The 20,859-nt window shown below is 21.4% G+C and overlaps 1 protein-coding gene across 1 annotated transcript; it reads left to right on the top strand.

Moving 5' to 3' along the window:
- On the top strand, positions 1–20,250 carry LOC129606943 (phosphatidylinositol 4-phosphate 5-kinase type-1 beta-like). Its single transcript, XM_055517591.1, has 3 exons — positions 1–1,202; positions 16,332–17,911; positions 18,605–20,250. Exons 2-3 carry the CDS (start codon positions 16,813–16,815, stop codon positions 19,939–19,941), a joined length of 2,436 nt encoding a protein of 811 aa, XP_055373566.1. The 5' UTR covers positions 1–1,202; positions 16,332–16,812; the 3' UTR covers positions 19,942–20,250.
- The last annotated feature ends 609 nt before the right edge of the window (positions 20,251–20,859 follow it).

Raw genomic sequence — 20,859 nt, 5'->3', positions numbered from 1 at the left:
GTCAATAACGATAAAATTCGGTAATCGCAACGTGGATTATTTTTTGATTTTTTTTCTTTATACTCTTATATTACATACATACATATACTTTTTTTTCTAAATTCAAAACTAAAGTAATAAAATGAAAATTAAATTTTTATACCAATAGAATGAAAAATTTTTCTAAATAAAATTTATAAAAAAAAAAATTAATTGAAATAAACAAGAATTTAAAGTGGAAGTTTTTTAAAAGTATAAAAAAATAAGAAAAAAAAAAGTTTCTCTTTTTTTTTTTTTACATACATTTGTATATGGATGCATGCATTATACATGGCTACATGTGTATGTCGATATGAACTACTGCTTTTCTGCCATTTCATTTAAGAAAAAATTTTGTAATATTAATAATAAAAAAGAATATATTGCACTTAATATTCTATACAACTGTTAAGAAAAAAAATAATTAGTTTTTTATGAAATTTTTTTTATCATTTCATAAAAAAAAAAATCAATTCAATTTTCAAGTGTTTCTTTCATTTTTAAATGTAAAAATTGAAAATTGCGTTATAAAATCAAAAAAAAAAAAAAATACTTTATATGAGAAAAAATCTATAAACAGCAAATACATATGCAAATATAACAAACATATGTGTAAAATATTATATATATATATATATATATATATGTATATGCATTCAACATACATATAGACGTGTACAATAATTTTTTGAATGATATTTTTGCGGCCATTATAAATTCATTTTTTTCTCTTTCTCTCGTTCTTTTTTTTTTGTTTTTCTGTTTTGGAGAAATTTAAAATTATTGACTATACAAAATAATTAAGTAAATTAAAAATTAAATTTTAAAAAATTAAAAAAATAAAAACAAAAACTGGAAAAACCAAGAAATTACTTGGGATTCGATTTTGTTATTTAAAATAAAGAAAAAAATTTTCTAATAAAAATAAAATTTTGAATTTCCCTTTAAAAATCTTTTTTTTTTATCTGTGTGTGGACAAACGAGAAATTTTCGAAACGAAGAAGAAGAAACAAAAGAGGGGAACGTCATCATACGTCAAATTAATTTTTACGTACATCAAAAGCACATTAAAATAAAAAAAAAAATTTAATTTTTATAAATGTTTAACAATATTTTTTTTATATCATATTAATTTGGATAAAAAATATGGATTTTATAGCTGAAATAATAAGCCAAAATTAAAGGTATGTACAAAAAAAAAAAATTATTTTAGTCTTTAAAAAAAATTTTCAAATTTATTTTTAGTTTTTCTTAAGGAAATTGCAACAAAAAAAAAAATTTGTTTTGTGTTACTTATTTTAGTATTTTTAGGCTACCTACATATACATATATGTATGTATTTAATTAATTATATTATAAGTATTTTTTTAAATTTAATATTTAAAAAACAATTCGCACTATAATTTATTTTATTATAGAAAAAATTTTAAAAAATTCACATGTAAATTATAGGGAGAATAATATTGCCAACAATTGTGTGTTATGCCATAAATTTGCATACATTCACTGTTACAATACAAGATAGTGTCTTAACAAGCCCATTATATTAAAATAATTATCTGTATAATAATTGCGAAATGGATTTTATCCGTATTATAAAACTGTAAAGCATATTATGAATTAGGTAAAAAGGAGTAGGCAACTAACAATATACGTAATTAGTTATAGATAGGGTGTATTTTCCAAATATAATCGAATATTCAATTTTAGAATTTGATTATGAATAACAAAGTTTTAAGATTATAAATATTGAAGATTATGTAAAATAAAATATTGTACTCCAAACCACATTTAAATTATTTACAATTGAAAAAATATTTAAATTATAAATATGTAAATATCCACTCTACTTTTACAAAGAGGTAGACATCTATAATAATGTAATTCTAATTGGAAAATCAATTTGATAGTACTATAAACTATTATAATGTAATACAAAAATGTCTTTGATAGATAGCCATTCCCATAAGTATGTACCTATTTCTAACTATGTAGTTAGAAGGAATATTGAATGCATTTTGGATATTAAATATTGTTTACCGATTCCAATATTAATTGTATCCATATAAATTTAAAATGGATATAGTTAGTCAGGTAATAGTAAATACCTATCTACCATCTTAAATCCTTAAATCATATTTCTTAGAATTTTTATTGTTTTAGAAATGATGCCAAACATACATATATACATATCTATGTACCTATAATATCAAATTTATATTTTATATGCCTTAATTACAAAGGCTTTGTAAATTATTTATATTTAATAATTATGAAAAATTTGGATATTAAATATAAAATGCCATTATGTAATGTAGATACTTACAAGTTTTTTGAAAAATTTCTTTCTGAATAAATATGGATTTTTTCATAACTAAAATTTTAAATGAGAATTTCTGTTGTTTAATAGTGAAATTTATTGTAATTTCTTCATTTTGTAAAATCATACCAAAGTAATGAATGTGAGAAATGAGTAAATTATTTGTATTATATTACATTACTAAATAATTTAGTAATTTATTATCAGATTAATTTATATTGGAAATAATATTTAAAATTTTAGGCAAGAAAATATTAAGCTCTTATACACAAACAGGTCTTCTTAAATTTAGAAGAACAAAATCTCACCAATTATTTCTTAGTTAATAATATAATACTTAACTTCGTTATATAATTTACATAAATTAGAGTGTTAGTGACACATATTAAATGGACCCTTACGTTAGTGCAAGAATGTTAATTAAAATTTAAAAAAGTAATCTGACAAAAGAAGCAAGTAAATTCTTTTGTATTTACATTAAGGAACTAATTTGAAAATAAATATCGCCATATACTGAATATCGCCAAAAATTTGGTAAAAAAATTAAAGACAAATGGAATTCAAATATTAGCAATCATAAATTTATGTGTGGCAACAAAAAATTAATATTACAGGAACATTTTATTTTCATCCAAACATTTTTCTTTATAATTTTGTTGAGATTAAATTTTGCTTTTAACCTCATTTAAATTATACTGAGAACTTGCAAACATTGTAATCAAAAAATAAGGTTTGATATCCTTAGACATTTTAATGCAATGTTAATTTATTCGACTACATGAGTATGTATGTATATATATATATAAAAATGTGTGTACATATCAATTAACATCCCTTAATTTTTCTTCTTAATATCTTTTATCATCTTATTTTAACAGATGCTCTTCTTTTAACAGAGGGGCAAGAATATTTTATTTTGCACAAAGTATAAAAATATCAAACTGATTTAAAATGTTATACCTATAAATTCTTTATGAAAATTTAAGATTTTTATGTCAATAAACTTCAACAATATAATATTCTATATTACCTAATATATGTGTATGTGAATATGCATATGTGAGCATATTATTAAGTATGTGAGAGACTATTAATTGTGAAGGGTAATCCCTAAAATGCCTATACTCTCCGGTTATATTTGTATATTATGATTTCTGTTTAAGAACTTAAAAATTATAGTTATTCTTTTTTTCATATAGTTTTCTTTTCATTTTATGCTTGAAAAATGTTATACGTCTACATATTGTTATACACACATTTATTATGATAAAGAAGCCATATGGTAGACATATTAAATAACAAACATTTTTTTTTTTTAAATTTTCAATTTATACTTGATATGTGCCTATAAGTATATACGAGTATTGTATTAAATCAGAAATTGGTACGGTTTTTCTTTATTAGAAAATAATCAGTGTTCTTTTGTAAACTTTTTAATTACTTTAAAACCTCTTAATAATAATATAATTTGTATATATGTATGTGTGTATATGACTTATGTGAAATATTGCAGTTAATGAGTATAAAGTTTGTTTTTTTTAACTTTAATACTTCTACTCTCTATTTCTTTGACAAAATTTCAAAAATCGGGTATCTGTCACCATGTCAGCAATTCTCGTGGACTAACAATTATATGTAAGGAAAATGCGTCTGAAATGTGATTATCGAGTACAGGAAAATTTTGACATATTTGTAATTTAATTCAGGTTCAGAGTAATATTGTGATCTTCCATGACAATTTAATTTTCATTAGGTGGAAGATCAGCCTTACGCTGATCAGACTGTCTATTTGAACCTCCAACAATCAGTATGATCTCGTTATTATCCCTAGATACTGGATTGCCAGAGCCTCGTTTGCTTTGACGTGGGGCGCCACGAGTAAGTGAGGATGACATTAGAGTCGAGAGGCTATGTGTTACACACCTTAACCCCCAATACTAAAATATATTAAGTATATATATAAGTAAAATCATTTTACTTTTTAAAAATCTTACAGTAAATGTAATGAGAATATAGAAAGTTCTAATATTTGCAGTTTAGACAAAGCTTACTCATATTAAATCCCAGATTTTGTTTTATATGCAAACAGTAACTTAGAGATTATGAGTGTATTTTTATGGTTCTTTTTCTGTAAACAATCACTTGTATGGTATTACCAAATGGTAAAAATCTATCATGCACCTGAAATTGAAAGCATACGTCATATTTCAAATTAGACTAAATATTTAAAAGTGACTGTAATTGCCTAATTTTATAACATGTTTTAAATTTTCTTTAAGTTACTAATTATACATAAATTGTATTTTGAGTATTTCTATAATATTAGATTTTATTTTAAGAAAATTATAAATTTAAAATTTATATTTTTAGAACAATTAAATGATTTATTTTTATCATACCTTACTCTTAATGATAATTTTATAATTTTCTCTTTTCTAAATATAATTGAATTGGAAATTTACTTTCTCTACTAAACATTTCTTATATTACTCGTTCAGTACAATTATAAATTTTGTACTTTAATACGTCAACGTATATGTATGTAATTTTATTATTGATAATAAAATATGAGAATAATTGTAATACGTCAGAATCAGTTAGTTATATTGTTTTAAGTATAACAAATCAAATACAATTAGTTATACAAAGGCGACAAAAGAAAATCAAAAATCTGATAACTCAATAATTTTATGATTCAACTCGGAAAATTTATACTTAATATAGTAACAAAATAATAAAATTCACGTAGGAATAATGAGAATTTTATATTTACAAATTTTTAAAAATAAGTGATACTTACTTAATATATTTGCCACATAATTCAGTCAATGAATGTTATTTATTAAGTATCAGTGTGGTATAATTTTATTTTGAATATAGGCAACACTAAAAATTCCAACTGTTTTGTTATCATGAAAAATTAAGTGAAATTGTGAAATCGAAAATTCACTGTTGTGTCATTATTTGTGTTTCATTTACATGTTCGCAGTACTCATGAGTAGCTGAAACTGAGCACAAATTCACTAACGAACAAATGCGTAAAGAATCCATTCAGTTACGTTACGTTATAGTTTTCCGTTAGGTGAAAATATTATTTCACATTTACAACAGATTTATCATATATTTTCGATTTTATTTTGACATGTAATTATAATATTTGAAATGTCATTTTTTATTAAATTGACATTTGAACAATAAAAATAAGGTTATGTCTTACGCATATACCGAATAAGACCGCTTACCATTTACAAACTAGACATATGAGTAATTTGAATATGTAAATGGAATGCAAATGTTATGTTCTAGATTTTACTTTTTAAGAATATATCTGAATCTGAGTCTGAAAAAATAGTCGCATTAGAGAAAATTTCTTTCTAATGGCGGGATAGTGAGTACCGGTCTACCTGTTAAGAGAATCACTCATATTTATCAAATACTTATGTAACTACTCGTTTTTATTATAAAATTAAGTAAATATGAAAAAAAAGGGTTACTTACAATTGATTGGATCAACATAAGTATTTTTTTTTTTTGCACTCTCATTTTTAGTTCATATTTATCCTCCGTTTGAAGAGAAACAAAATAAAAGCAAAACAAAACACAACCAAAAAAAACTCATATTTGTGCCTAATTTTATATTTACTAATATTTTTTTTTATATTACCGTCATCGCGGTTTTATTTAGTTAAAAAAAAAAAACAAAGTACATAGTTACAATTTTTTCAATTCTTATTATTAGTTTAGTTCATAAACGTCATCTGATGATATTGCATACGTATTTTACACGGGTATTCTCGCAGCATTTATAGAATTAAAAAAAAAAATAAAAATTAATAAAAATTAGAAAAAAAACAGAGAGAAAGAGTAAACATAAAAAATAAAGCAGAGATTTGAGAGAACTGGAAATTATTTAAGTTATTACATAAAACAAAAAAGAATAGAAAGAAAAATAAAATGAGTGAATGAGTGAGCAAAATTAGTTGAGCTTGTTGAGCAGGAAAATTATTTTTTTTTTTATATTTGAAATAATAATTACTTATTTACTTATTAATCTTAATATTTTTTTTTTTTGAAACAAAAAAAAAATTGACATTCAAAATCATCCGATTAATTATTTTCAAAAATTATCTTATCATTTATTATTTCTTTTCAATTAAACTGAACTTTTAAAATAATTTTTTTAATTTAATTAATTATTTAACGAACAAGTTTTACATTAAAATTTTCAATAGAAAACAATTATATGTTGATTATTAATAATAGTTAATGACGTCATAGTGTCGTGATTGAAATTATCGTAAAATAAATAAATGAGAGCAACAATTAATTTGTTGAATATTTTTTTTCACATTAAATATTTTGGCGTTATTTAAAAATTTTTAGTTAACAAATACTTAATTCATTTAAAATATCGTGTTATACTAAATAAATATATTATGTATTATATTTTTACTTATAATAGGCAGAAACTTTTAAATGACATTAGAAAATGACAGTTTTATAAATGAAATTCAAAAGAATTTTTTTTTTCTTAAAAGAATTCTTCCGCATTTTATTAAGATTTTGTTTTTCTTCTTTTCTCTCATTTCTACTTTAATTGGTTTGTCATATTAAAATGATTATTATTATATTTATATTTTTAATTAGAAACTATATATAGGTACTCATTTTAATTAACATTATAAGTACTCTCTCACACACGCCTCTCAAAATATACTCATTTTTCATATAATAATTATTATATTCCTATCATAATAATTATTATTATTACTACTGTTATCATTATTATTGTTATTATTATGAATCATATATTAAAAAATTCAACAATCTACTATCGTTTATGAAATAAATTGAAATATATATATTCATAAATGTAAATATGTATGTATAATAATTATGATAAAACAATAAAAAATCCATTTTAATATCAATGTCAAATTTATTACAAAATTATGTATAAATTATTTATGTGAGTGTATATTTGACTATTTTTCATACAAATATGTATGAACGTATATTTTAAGTATACTATAGTTTATTTTCATTTAGTAAACAGTAAAACTATTTTATTTCTAATAAGTTTATTAATAAATTAATTTTAATTTCAATTTAATTTGTATTTTGTATTTATTTAATTATTATTCAAGTTTAAATTGATAAAATGTCAATTTCATGGAAAGACACTGTGCCGTGTATTATACATATATAAATTTCAATAATAAACTTATTGTTTATTGGGCTTTTAAAAGTGTATTCATAAAAATGTTAGTCTTATTAGAAATGCATTAAAACTCATCAGTTTTCAGAGTCAAATAGATGTTTGCATTAATAATTTTTATTCAGATGCACTCCTAATATATTATTTAATTTATAAATGTTAATTTTGTGTATTAATATTAGCGATTTTGACAACTTTGATTTTAGAGATTGGAAGCCAAACAACCAAGAATTCCTATTGTGAAAATTTGAATTGAATAAATTGAAAAATATTTATTATTATGAAAATAATTTTTCTGTCATTGAATTATATTGTCAGAGAGTTGTGTGAGAGAGAGAAGAGAAAGAGAATTTACCGCTATTGTCATAATATTTTTAATATCAATTACTAATAAAAAATTTTTTTCAAAGGAAGTTTCACTGTTACTAATTTTTAAATTTTTTACTTACCACTGCCGTTCGTCCGATTTTTCTTTTTATTTGAAAAATAATAATGATAATAAATATACTTATTTAATATTTTTTCTAATTTTATTTTATACATTCAAACACACATATATATTTACATACAACTTTTTATTTATACATAAAATTTATATTAATAGTTTAGGAAATATATTTATGATGTGATATGAATAAAAAAAAAATTCAACATTGTACTTATAAATTAATTTTAGTCTCGTTATACAATTATTTTGATATTTTTATAAAAAAAATAAAGAGATGATATTCATTATTTTCTATACTCTACATTACACATACAAATGAACAAACAATTCATCATTCTCACTCATTTGTTTTTGTTTTTTTTTTTTTAGAGGGAAATGAAAATTTAGTTTTAATATAAAAAAAAAAAATTATTCACTTCAATTTTGTTACTTTTTCTCTATTTAACATCTTAATTTTTTTTTTTTTAATAATTCTTATCGTTTGTTGTGAGAGTTATTATTATTATTATAATTATTGTTACACTGAGAGACAAAAAAAAAAAATATGGGTAATTTTCAATTTCAATGCTGAAGCAAAATTAAACTAAGTAAGGGGTTCCATCAAAATGCAGATCTTAATGTCAACTTGATTTATTCGGCAATACTTGGTTAATTACTGAATAAATCAATTTGACATAAGATCGGCGTTTTACGGTAGACACCCATGGTTTGAACAAATTTAAGATGGGTGCCAAATTTAAAATTTAATTTTAATTTATATTCCAAAACTATTGGATGAAATTGCGTTGATTTTTAATTAATCGTTTGATATAATTTTAATTCATAAATTATGTCAAGTATCTGTCTGTCTTCATTGAAGCATAAATACGGTATTTCTACGATGTACAGTTTTCGGTAATGAACTACAATAGTATTGCGACAGTAGCTTTTGCATTCAATAATTTTACAAAATTTCTGCAACAGTTTTACAAAAATGTTGGCAACTGTTTACATTTTTTACTACCATAGTTGATAGCATGTTTTTCCACATTAATGAAGACTAGTAATATACTTATTTATTTTAAATATTAATTCTACCTTTCTTTTTCTCTCACTGTACTCTTATTTGCTTTCCAGTTTTATAAAAAGAAGAAACGCTTAATAAAATAATTGTAGTTATAAGACAAACGAAAAGTTGGATAGAACTCGAGAATTAAAATTAAAAAGTGTCTTATTTTTCTAATTTACTTGTTATATAACTTACATTTTTTTTTTATCATTAATTATTTATTTAATTTATTATAAAACAAAAATAAATAAGTAGTTATTATTTTTTGTGCAATTTTTGATAAATATAAAGAGTAAAAAATAATTTTTATAAGTTTTCGAATATAAATAAGAATTATAGTTAGTGTTATTTTGTTATTTTTTTATTATTATTATCTATTTTACTATATATACTTGGCAAATAATTAGATTAAAAACGATAACCAAATGAAATATAAATGTTGTGAGTGAATGTGTTTGTCGACTTTTAACTAAGAACAGAAATATAGAATTGCCTATTTACGTAACACTCTAAACACATATATATGTACAAATATGTGTGATTTGAGTGACAAATATGTTTAATGGGTGATTTTTCAAGTGTTTGAAGCAAAAAAAAAGTTCAAATTCACTTGTAATTTTTATTATTTAATTAATAAGCAATTCAGTTTTGAAAAACATTTTTCGCGGATTACACTAATAATACGAAAATTCCTAAAAGCAAAAAAAAACGTTCCATATGAGGAACTTCTCTAATAGCACGTTTAATACTAATTGTTTATTTAATTGTTGCCAGATTGTTTATGTAAACAAAATATTTCAAATACCCCCAAAATCAAATCGAATAATCTTGACAAATTGGCCATTCTAAAATGTTAACTAAACGCCTTTCTATTGAAAACATTTTTTAATGAATATTTAAAAAAATTTTAATAATTTGAGAGTATCTGTTCGGGCGCCAGTCTTTTTATGATGGAATGACTAAATTAATTAAGTCATTTTTGACAGAGACACTGACATTTGCAATGAATTGTGCGAGAAAATGCCAAAAATATGAAAAAATATGAAAATTTGATTTTTGCCGAGAAATTAATCACCCGTTACTTACTTACTTAATGTAAAAATGTATACCTTCTATACGGTATTATACATATACATACAACAAATATATATTTTTATCGAAAAATTAAAATTGACCGTGGAAATTTATTTTTTTTTTTGTCCATATAGTTTTAAGTAAGTGAGTAGATATAATATTTTCCCTTTTTCTAATATTATACTAAATGAATGCTTATTATAATTTGTATATTATGTTGTATACTATATACAAACACATGCATATTATATATACGATATACCTATTAGTTCGATTGTTTTCCACGTTTAAACATCAAATCGTGTCATCCAATATAATAATAGAAAAATTCGTAATTATTGTTTTTGCTTTTTTTCTCTTTTTTAGTTTTTTTTTGGTTATTTTTCTAATTCTTTGTAATCTATATACAGAATTATATACTCTCTCTAGTATATAATACGTATATATATATATATATATAATACCAATTATAAATAGTGTATATATAAAGTAAATTTTGTTTTTTTGTTTAAAATGTTTGATTTTTAAAAGTAATAATATTTTCATATAAGCAATATTAGAGTTGAGTTTCTCTGCTGCTTTTTTTCTTGTCGGATTATTGTTACATTTTTAAAATTAATAATTAAAGAGTCATACTTTGACAGACTGATTTAAGTCATATTATATACGTGGTTGTTGTTGTTTTTTTTTTTTTTGGAACGGTAAATACGATTTATATATAAAACGAGTATAGTTACAGTTTATCGTTGAATAAAAAGTTTATTAATTAAAAAAATAAAAATTATGAAAATAATTTATTTGTTTTTTTTTTAATTTTATTAATTAAATTAAATTATTTATTATATATATTTTTTTTGAAAATAAAATCATTTTATTAATTTTTTTTTTTAAAATATAAAAATTTTTGATTTTAAGAATAAGAGAAGTGCTTTGAATAAATTAATAAATTAAAATTTTATTTTAATTATTTAAATATTTTAAAATTTATTAAAAAAATAATTTTTTCGTGAATTAAAGTTGAAATATATATATATATAAATGGATAAGGATATTCAATATTATAATTGTCAAAAATATTATGCGTGTATGTCAAAACAAATAATAACGCACAATATACAATTACAGTAAAAACTAAAAAGAAAAAATATGTATAATTAAGAAGGTCAAAAATATTTTTAGAAAAAAGAAAAATATAAATATATTTTTTAATTAATATAAAAAAATTTTTTAATATAAATATTAAATATTTGAAAAAAATAAATAAAAAGAGAATATTTATAAGTTAACAATTAAGTATAATTTGCATTTATTTTTATTTTATAAAAAAAAAAAAATATTTTACTCTCAAAAGTAGAGTGTTGACATCGAAAATTAAAAAATTCTTAAAAATGTTTATGACATCATGAGTTTCGTTTTTTTTTTTTTTGTTTATGTCATTAATGTATAGGATCAATAGGAGTTTTGAATAGTGTTATTGTTTTACTTCAAAAAAAAAAAATGAAATGTAAATAAAATAAAAAAAAAATTATCAATGAAACGTCATAGTTTTCTTCCCTTAATTTAATCCATTCTGCCATTTTTTTTTTTTGTTTTTTGATGAACAGATTATTTAGGAAAAAATAATTTCAATAAAATTTCATTTATTCTTTAAAAGAAATATTATTGTTTTTTGCATTTTTAATTTTATATTATGAAAATTCTATGATTATGGTTATATAGTTTGGTCATTGCTTTAATTAAATTTTTTTTTTTTTAAATTTTGTCCTTTATTAAAATTATAAATATAATTTAGTTTAAATAAGTATAGTTTTTTGTTTTTTATATATAAATTAAAAAAAAAAATGTTATGTTTCTCTAATTTCGAATATGTATTTGACAATTTTCTTATCAAATTTTCACAGAATGACATTCAGATGTCATGCTTAACATCTGTTGCAAATGAGATTTGTTGATAATTATTTACCGTTATTTTGAAAACCACTGAAATTTGATGTAATTTGATGACGTTTATCATATTTGACATTTATTGTCATGCTTGACATTATTTGTCACAATTTACATTTATTTGATATTATTGACATTTGCTAAATTGAATATTTTTTGTAAATATGACAATTAATTTCACTGGTTTGACATTTATTTATGAAAATTTTTGGCTTTAAATTTCAAATACATATTCGAAATTAAAAAAAAAAGTTAATGTTTTTTTTTTGCAGCGAATCTAAAAGTCAGACATTTTTTATTATATTTTCAAATTAGTACAAAATTTCGATTCATTAATATTGAATAAATTTTTCTAAAATTCGATTCTTTTTTATATAAACAAAAATTTAATCGATTTTATTTTTTTTTTTGTAATCGATTTTTTCTATTAATTTTTTTTTTTTTAAAATAATAGACCGTTCGTTCATTCTCTCAAATATATAGTATGTATTATTCTATTACGAATAAATTAATAATTATAAAAATATAAAAACTTAAATATAAGTATATTTTATAATTCACAATATTTAATAAAAGGAGATTAAATGTATATAATTTGTAGATATGTATGTATTTTAAAAATTGGTTTAAAATTAAATTATTTTATTTCATATATTTTTAAGAAATAAGATTGTTAACATAAAAATTTAATAATTCTCTACTCTATAAATGGAATTTGAAATATTTTCCAAAAAAAAATTAAGATTAGATTATACTACACTCTAATAAAGTTCAAATTGATAACCAAAAATTTTTTACAATTTAAATTAATAAAATAAATAATAAATAAAATGGGAAAAATTTTGAAATTTCAATTATTTGTAAATCTCATAAAGCTGTAGCCCTTGCAGTTTTTTTTATAAATTTTTATATTATAAACGCCCATACTAAGTTTATTTAAATTTATTATACATAAAAAAAAATCGAAATAAAAAAATCGATTTATAAAATAAAAAAAAATAATTAAAAGTTGATCTTTAGCATTTTAATGAGTTAAACGGAACGTTTTTTTACTTCGATCGTAAATAGCACAATAGTTAACGATTGTGCATTATAACTTTTTACTTTAAATGATTTTAATAACAATCGGGTAGCAAGTTGTTGAATTAATAATAATCGGGGATATTTTTGTTTTTTTTGTTAATGCAATTGCAATATAATTGTTTTTTAATTTACGTTTTAATTAAATAATTGAAGAGTGTAAAGAGTGTAATTTTAACAATTAAAGAGTGTGGAAAATATTTTACTTACTCTATTATGAAGCATTTAAGCTTCGATTGTTCTCGAATGTAGATTTTAATCGATTCGGCAGGCGTGCTTCAAAAATCGAAAAAATTTAATTTTAAACCAATTTTTTAATTATTTTACATTAAAATAAAAAAAAATATTGTAAATTTTTGCGTTGCAAGTCATACATACAAATTGATTTTTTAAATAGAAAATTTAAAAAATCAATTTGTATGTCCATAAAATCAAAATAATAATTTTTTCGGATTCGTTATGCAAAACAAAAAAAAAAATCATGGGCGTTTTGTTTTTCTCTTTTTAATTGTTTATAATTTTTGTTGTATTTTTTAAGTATAATATGAAAAATAAAATTGAATCATCAAAAAAAAAATAACTTGTGCAATATTATAAAAAAAAAAAGGTTATTGCTTAAAAAAAATTTTTATTGAAGAGAGAAAGAAACTAAGTAACTTTTTTGTTTTTGTACTCACATACTCAGTTGTACATAAGCAGTTGTACGAATGATCTCATTTATTTAGCATTGTATATAAAAAAAAATAAAAAAACATTGTTGAATTTTTCAAAAATATTTTTGTGATTTGAATAATTTTTAGAATTATAATTTTTAATAAATTAAATTAAACATTTCAAATACTCAATGAAATTTTGTATATTTAAATTATACTTAATTAAAAAAAATTCTAAATGTTAGAAATTCACTGAATCCGCGAATTCAATAATGAAAATTTTAGGTGAATCATAAGTATAAATGAAATATTTCAAAAAAAAATTTTCATAAAAAAAAAAAAAATTTTAATTTACAATATTAAAATTTTTTTCGATTGTAAAAATTTGATTATTTAAATTACATTGCTGAGAGAGAACTGTCAATTTTAACAAATAAAAGAACATTTTTGACAAATAATTTCTCTTAAAATTTAATCATTATTTGTCAATTTTCAATAAATTTTAATTTTAAATTGAGAAATTTTTTCTTTATGACATTTTTAGAGAGTATACAACAATTGAGAGCGCCTGAAAGTAAAAATCTGAGATTGTACATATCTAGACATGCAAACCAAGTGAAAGATCAGTTTCTTATCGCCATTTTGGAATTATTAAATGAATAAATATAAAAAAATGAAAATTAAAATTTTTATCGGGAATTTCTTAAATAGATATTTGAAAAAATTATTTCGAATGAAGAAAGTTACTAAAGAATTTCTTATTTATAATATTGCACAAAGTTAAGAAAATATTTTAGGTATTAATGAATTAAATTTAAAAAAAAATTAATTTAAATTATTTAAATTTCCAAAATAACTCGAATTTCTAGTATACATAATTATATTAATTTCCTTTATTAATATTAAAACATTTTAAGTATTAATTAAATTTCAATTATTTTTAAGAGCAATGACTTTATTTTCTAAAGTTTTTTTTTTTTTTTTGTAATTCTGTGGCAATAAATCAAACTGTTCAAAATCAGAATCGGAATATTTCATTTTCGGAAAAATTTAGTTAAATTTTTTTATTTAATAATTTCATATTTTGAGTAGTGTAGAATGTTCATTTCATACTAGATTATCACCAATATTCTGTTAGTCGCATCATTTGATGTGATGGTTTGGCATTAAAAAATTTTGTAATCTGAAAAAATAAATTCTAAATTCGAAATTCTTTTCAAAAAAAAGAAAAAAACTAAATTCTTTTTAATAATATCCCATCACCTCCAGTGATGCGACTAACAAAATATGGGTGTTTATTACTTTTTTTTCAAACCAAATTTGAATTGTATGAAATTTTCCTAAAGAAAAAAAAAAGCCCAATAATTTGACCAAAACTTTCGAAGATAATTTTTCTAAATTTAATTTGAACAACTACAAACTGTTCAAATTTAAATCGATTTTGTTGAATTATGATTTGGTTGTGGAGCAATCATTTGGAATTTTAATATGGCAATGCCTCATTTTATTTTTTAATTAATCTGACTTGGACAGCTTTTCAATTTATTGCCAAAGAATCAATTAACTATCAAAAAATATAATTGAAATAATAAAAAATATAATAGTTTTATTTAAAAAAAAGAAATAATTTTTTTTTTTCGATAGTGTTACCATTAGAAAATTACAGTTTTTGACCTGGCTTAGTAAAATACATTATCTTTCTTTTACGTTTTTTTTTGTTTTTTTTTTTTAATTAAAATTATAATTAATATTTGTTAATAATAATTTTTGGGTCCTTATCCCCCCTTCCTATAAATTTAATTTTTTTTTTCATTATAATTTTACTCAAAATTTTTTTTAAATAAAATTTAATTTAAAAATTAAAATTATTAAGAAAAAAAAACAAATAAAAAATTTTTTTGAAAAATAAACTTTCGAAATTTTCCCGTATTTTTTTTTTATTATAGCATTAAATTATAATAATTATAAGGTCGTCGTTAAATTATGAATAAAATTTTTTTCTCATAATTTGAATTTAGTCAATTAAAAATGTTAAAAAAACTAAAAATTTATAAAAAGAATAAATGAGAATAGCAATGACCGAATTATTTTCTAATATTTAAAAATAAACCCATAATTTGATAGGAAAATTGTGTTTTTTTTTTTGTTCATTTCGGAATTTCAAAATGCGTATAACAAATATTATTTAGTACTTCTTATACTCTACTATTATTGATTCAATATTATTTACTCGTGACGTCATAAACTATTATTATTTTCATATTATGCTTATATAATATTATAATCTTATATATTTAAATACAAAATTATAAATATAACAATTCATAAATTTTTGACCTTTCTTTTTTTTTATATTTTATATATATACATATACATATTTAAAATTCTTATTCAATTATAATAAAAATATAATAAAATATTGAATATCCTTACAGGCTTCCTTAAAAAAAATGTATGTATCATACTAAATTAATGTAAAAATTAAAAAATAAAAAAAAAACAAATAAATAAAATAAAAAACAAAATAGGCAAGCAACGTGATACTCATATGAATCTGTATAACACAAAAAAAAAAAAATAATCTACAAAAATAGAAATAAGAATTTGCAAAAAAAAAAATATTAAAAGTAATTAAAAATAACTACAAAAAGAAATTGGATTGCCGAATATTATAAAATAAAGAACAAAGAAAAATATACAAAAGAAAAGGAAAGAACGAAAACAAAATCGAATAATAATAAAAAAAAAGAGCAGGACAACGACAAAAAAATAAACCAAATTCAGTTCCTATAATTATTTACAACTGAAAAAATTAACAAAATTTTTGGAATTTACAATAGAAGAGAGGAAGAAACAGTAACAAAACAGTAAAAAGTAACAGTAACAAAACAGTAAGATAAAGTAAAAGAAGAACAAAAATTTCTTTCTTATGTTCAACAATATTTACATTTAAAAATATTTAAAACAAATTATACAAAATAATATTAAAGAAAAAAAAAAAAAAACAAAATGGCTTCCGGTGATTGTGATACAATTGAATTAGAACCAACAACTTATCATAATAATAAGACGAATAAAAAATTATCATTATTACCGCCAGCAATGACAACAACAATATTAAAAGATATTGATGAAATCACTGAATCAATTGATTCTGATGATCCAAAACAAAAATATAATATAAAACCAATAACAATTAATAGATTAAGTTCTAATACAGATGATGATAATAATGATGATGGTGGTGGAGGTGGTAGCGGTGTTAGCACTAACAATAGTAATCGTAATAGTGGAACTGGTGATAATATTATAAATATTCCAAATAGAGGAGGTACTAATTTTAATGATGGTAATAATTTAATTGGTGGTAATAATAATCAATTAGCAAATGCTAGTACAACATTAATACATAATGAAAGAGGACGTCATGAAAAAGAAAAAAAATTAGGACATCGTCGTGTTACACAAGCTGGTGAAATAACATATAAAAAAATTCAAACATCACATATTATGGGTTCAATACAATTAGGTATACAACATACTGTTGGTAGTTTAGCATCAAAACCAAAACGTGATCTATTAATGAATGATTTTTGTGAAATTGAAACAATATCATTTCCACCAGATGGTTCAAGTATAACACCAGCACATCATTATAGTGATTTTAGATTTAAAATTTATGCACCAATTGCATTCCGTTATTTTAGAGATTTATTTGGTATACAACCAGATGATTTTATGATATCAATGTGTTTATCACCATTACGTGAATTATCAAATCCTGGTGCATCCGGTTCAATATTTTATTTAACTGATGATGATGAATTTATAATAAAAACTGTACAACATAAAGAAGGTGAATTTTTACAAAAATTATTACCTGGTTATTATATGAATTTAAATCAAAATCCAAGAACATTATTACCAAAATTTTTTGGTTTATATTGTTTTCAATGTAATAGTAAAAATGTACGTTTAGTTGCTATGAATAATTTATTACCATCATGTGTTAAAATGCATTTAAAATATGATTTAAAAGGATCAACATTTAAAAGGAAAGCATCAAAACAGGAAAGAAAAAAAGAATCACCAACATATAAAGATTTAGGTGAGTAAAAAATTTTTCATATAAATTTTGTATAATTTTTTTTCTTATTTCAAATGTTTAGATTGTGTGAATATGAAGTCCACGAACAGTCGAGTCCAACAAAATTAACTAGTTTGTTCTGGCACATTTGTCTCCATAGACCATTTGTATGATTTTCTATAATTCATTCCAATCAATAGTTTTCAGTATTAAATGGACACGATTTTCAATGCAAATGGTTTTCAATTTATTTTAAGCTGCTTTCACTTATTTATATTCAAGGTCCTTTTTCGTTGAAGGCTCCGGGAGTTTATTAAAAAAGCAGTCACAATCACAAGAATGGCAGTGTCATATTCACAAATCTAATAAAAAAATTTTAATTTTAAAGTTCTTTTATAATATTTTGTTATTTGTCGGCGATTAATTACGACAGGCCTCATTAAAAATATAAAGTTCACTACAATGAGTAACAAAATTTTAAAAATGCACTGAAAATTCGGTTATTAAAATTCTCAAAACTTTTGTTCAAGTGTGTTGGATCTCTTCTTTCACTTCAATATTGCAAGTGAATTTTCAAATTCAAAAGAAAATCTGAATTTATCCACTATTTATTTAAATAATTTATATTAAAATAACAAAATATTAGAAAGAACACAATTTTGATTAATAGTTTTTAATTAACTTTTTTCCGAATAATTTTAAAATTTAATATAGATTTTATGGAACATCATCCGGATGGTATTTATTTAGAAGCAGATACATATGCCGCTTTAATGAAAACCATACAAAGAGATTGTACTGTTTTAGAATCATTTCAAATAATGGATTATTCTTTACTACTTGGTATACATAATTTAGAAACAGCTTCAAAAGAGAAATCTGATCAAAGATCTCGAACAATTAGATTGCAAACAAATGCAAAATTTGATCGAGCTGAATTAGATGATGCTCCAGAAGCTGATCAATTCATGATGGAACAACAAGAAGAGGCAGCTGCTGCTGCTGCAGCAGCTGCTGATCGTCATGCACATAAACAAAATCGTGGAATAAATCGTAATAGTTCAATATATAAATCATTTAATAGGCAACGTTTAGTTGCACATTCAACAGCAATGGAGAGTATACAAGCTGAATCTGAACCAAATGATGAAGATGATGATGTACCAATTGGTGGTATACCAGCACGTAATGAAAAGGGTGAACGTTTATTATTATTTATTGGTATTATTGATATTTTACAATCATATCGTCTAATTAAAAAATTAGAACATACATTTAAAAGTATTATACATGATGGTGATACAGTATCAGTATGCCGACCATCATTTTATGCTCAACGTTTTCAAAATTTTATGGCAAAAACTGTATTCAAAAAAATTCCATATCCATTAAAACAATCACCATCAAAACGTAAAAGCTTATCAAAATATAATCAAAATCAAAAACAAGTTGAACAATCAACAAGCGGAGTATATTCAACACCATCAACTAGTTCACAATCATATCATCCTTATTATCATCATCAAGGTCAAATAAGTGGTACAGGTGGCGTAGGTGGTGGTGGTGGCGGCGGCGGTGGTGGTGGCAGTAGTAGTGGTAGCGGTATTGGTGGTGGTATTTCTGGTGAACGTAGTAATATTGGAGGTATTAATGGAGGTAATAATAATAATAGTGGTGGTACATCATTAATAATGCATAAAAATACAATAAGAATTCCGCCCAATTCAAGATATAGTAATTCAGCAAATTCAGCACCATCATGTTCATCAACACCGCCCCCAGCATTTGATGATATATCAGAAAAAAGTTTACAAAGATCAAATTTTTCATATGATCAGCAACGTAGTCAAGATTCATCAGAACAAGGAAATTCTGATATAAATAACGATGAAAATGATTTACATATAACAAAATATACAACAAATATTAATAATAGTAATAAAATAACAGATCCAGATGCTGTTAGTATTTCACAAATTGTTGTCGAAAAAGTTTCTGTACGTGTCGAAAGAACAATACATTTAGATCAATCAGGGAATATAAGAAGATGACTTTATCTAGGATAAGAAATATTATTAATGATTGTCAATTAATAATGTGGAATATATGTAAAAAAAAATAAAACATGTTAAAAAAAGGAAAAAAAAAATGAAAACTAATTGCAATAACAAAAACCCATAAAAAAAAAATATTTTATGTTAATTAAATAACCAGAATATTTTTACAAACTACATTTATATTTTTTATAATTCATTAACAATTTCAAAACTACTAATTAATTACATTATTTATACTAATAATTGAAATTAAAAATTCAGATTTACTTTTAATTAATAGAATTCATGCTTAAATTTTTCTTTGTTTTATATTAAAAAATAAAGAATTTAATTAAATGTAATTAACAACTAAAATTATTTAATTTATTTTAAAATTTAAAATTCTCCATATTACAAATACTTATTTGCATAGTTCTCTATGCAAATTATTGAAATTCAAAACAATAATGAATTATATTTTATATAAATGGAAATTAAGTTTTAATCAACATATTAAATACAATATTATTTCATTATGTTTTCATATATTTAACATTATTAAATATTATTTTAAATATATATATACGTTATATAAAAAATAGTATGTTGAATTAACCTTAATATAATTAAATCGAAAATATTTTAACATCTTTTTTTTAAATGAGGAAAAAGATGAAATTTCTAAAATATTTAACGAAACATAAAAATTTATTACAACAAAAAAATAAATATTTATTTAATTATATAACAAAATATATACTAAAATCATTTTTATAAAATTAATTATTCATTTTTATCATATATCATAACTTCCAAAACGTTAGATTCTTTAAATTGTAAACATTTCATATAATTTTAAAGATTTACTTTTAATGATATACGCAATTATGTTCCAAAAAGTTTGATATTAAAACAGAAGTTCGATTTTTACAC

The sequence above is a fragment of the Condylostylus longicornis genome, unplaced genomic scaffold (genome assembly GCF_029603195.1).
Source record: "Condylostylus longicornis isolate FDR11 unplaced genomic scaffold, ASM2960319v2 ptg000022l, whole genome shotgun sequence".
Classification (NCBI taxonomy): Eukaryota; Metazoa; Arthropoda; class Insecta; order Diptera; family Dolichopodidae; genus Condylostylus; species Condylostylus longicornis.
This window is presented reverse-complemented; position numbering and strand designations above follow the sequence as displayed.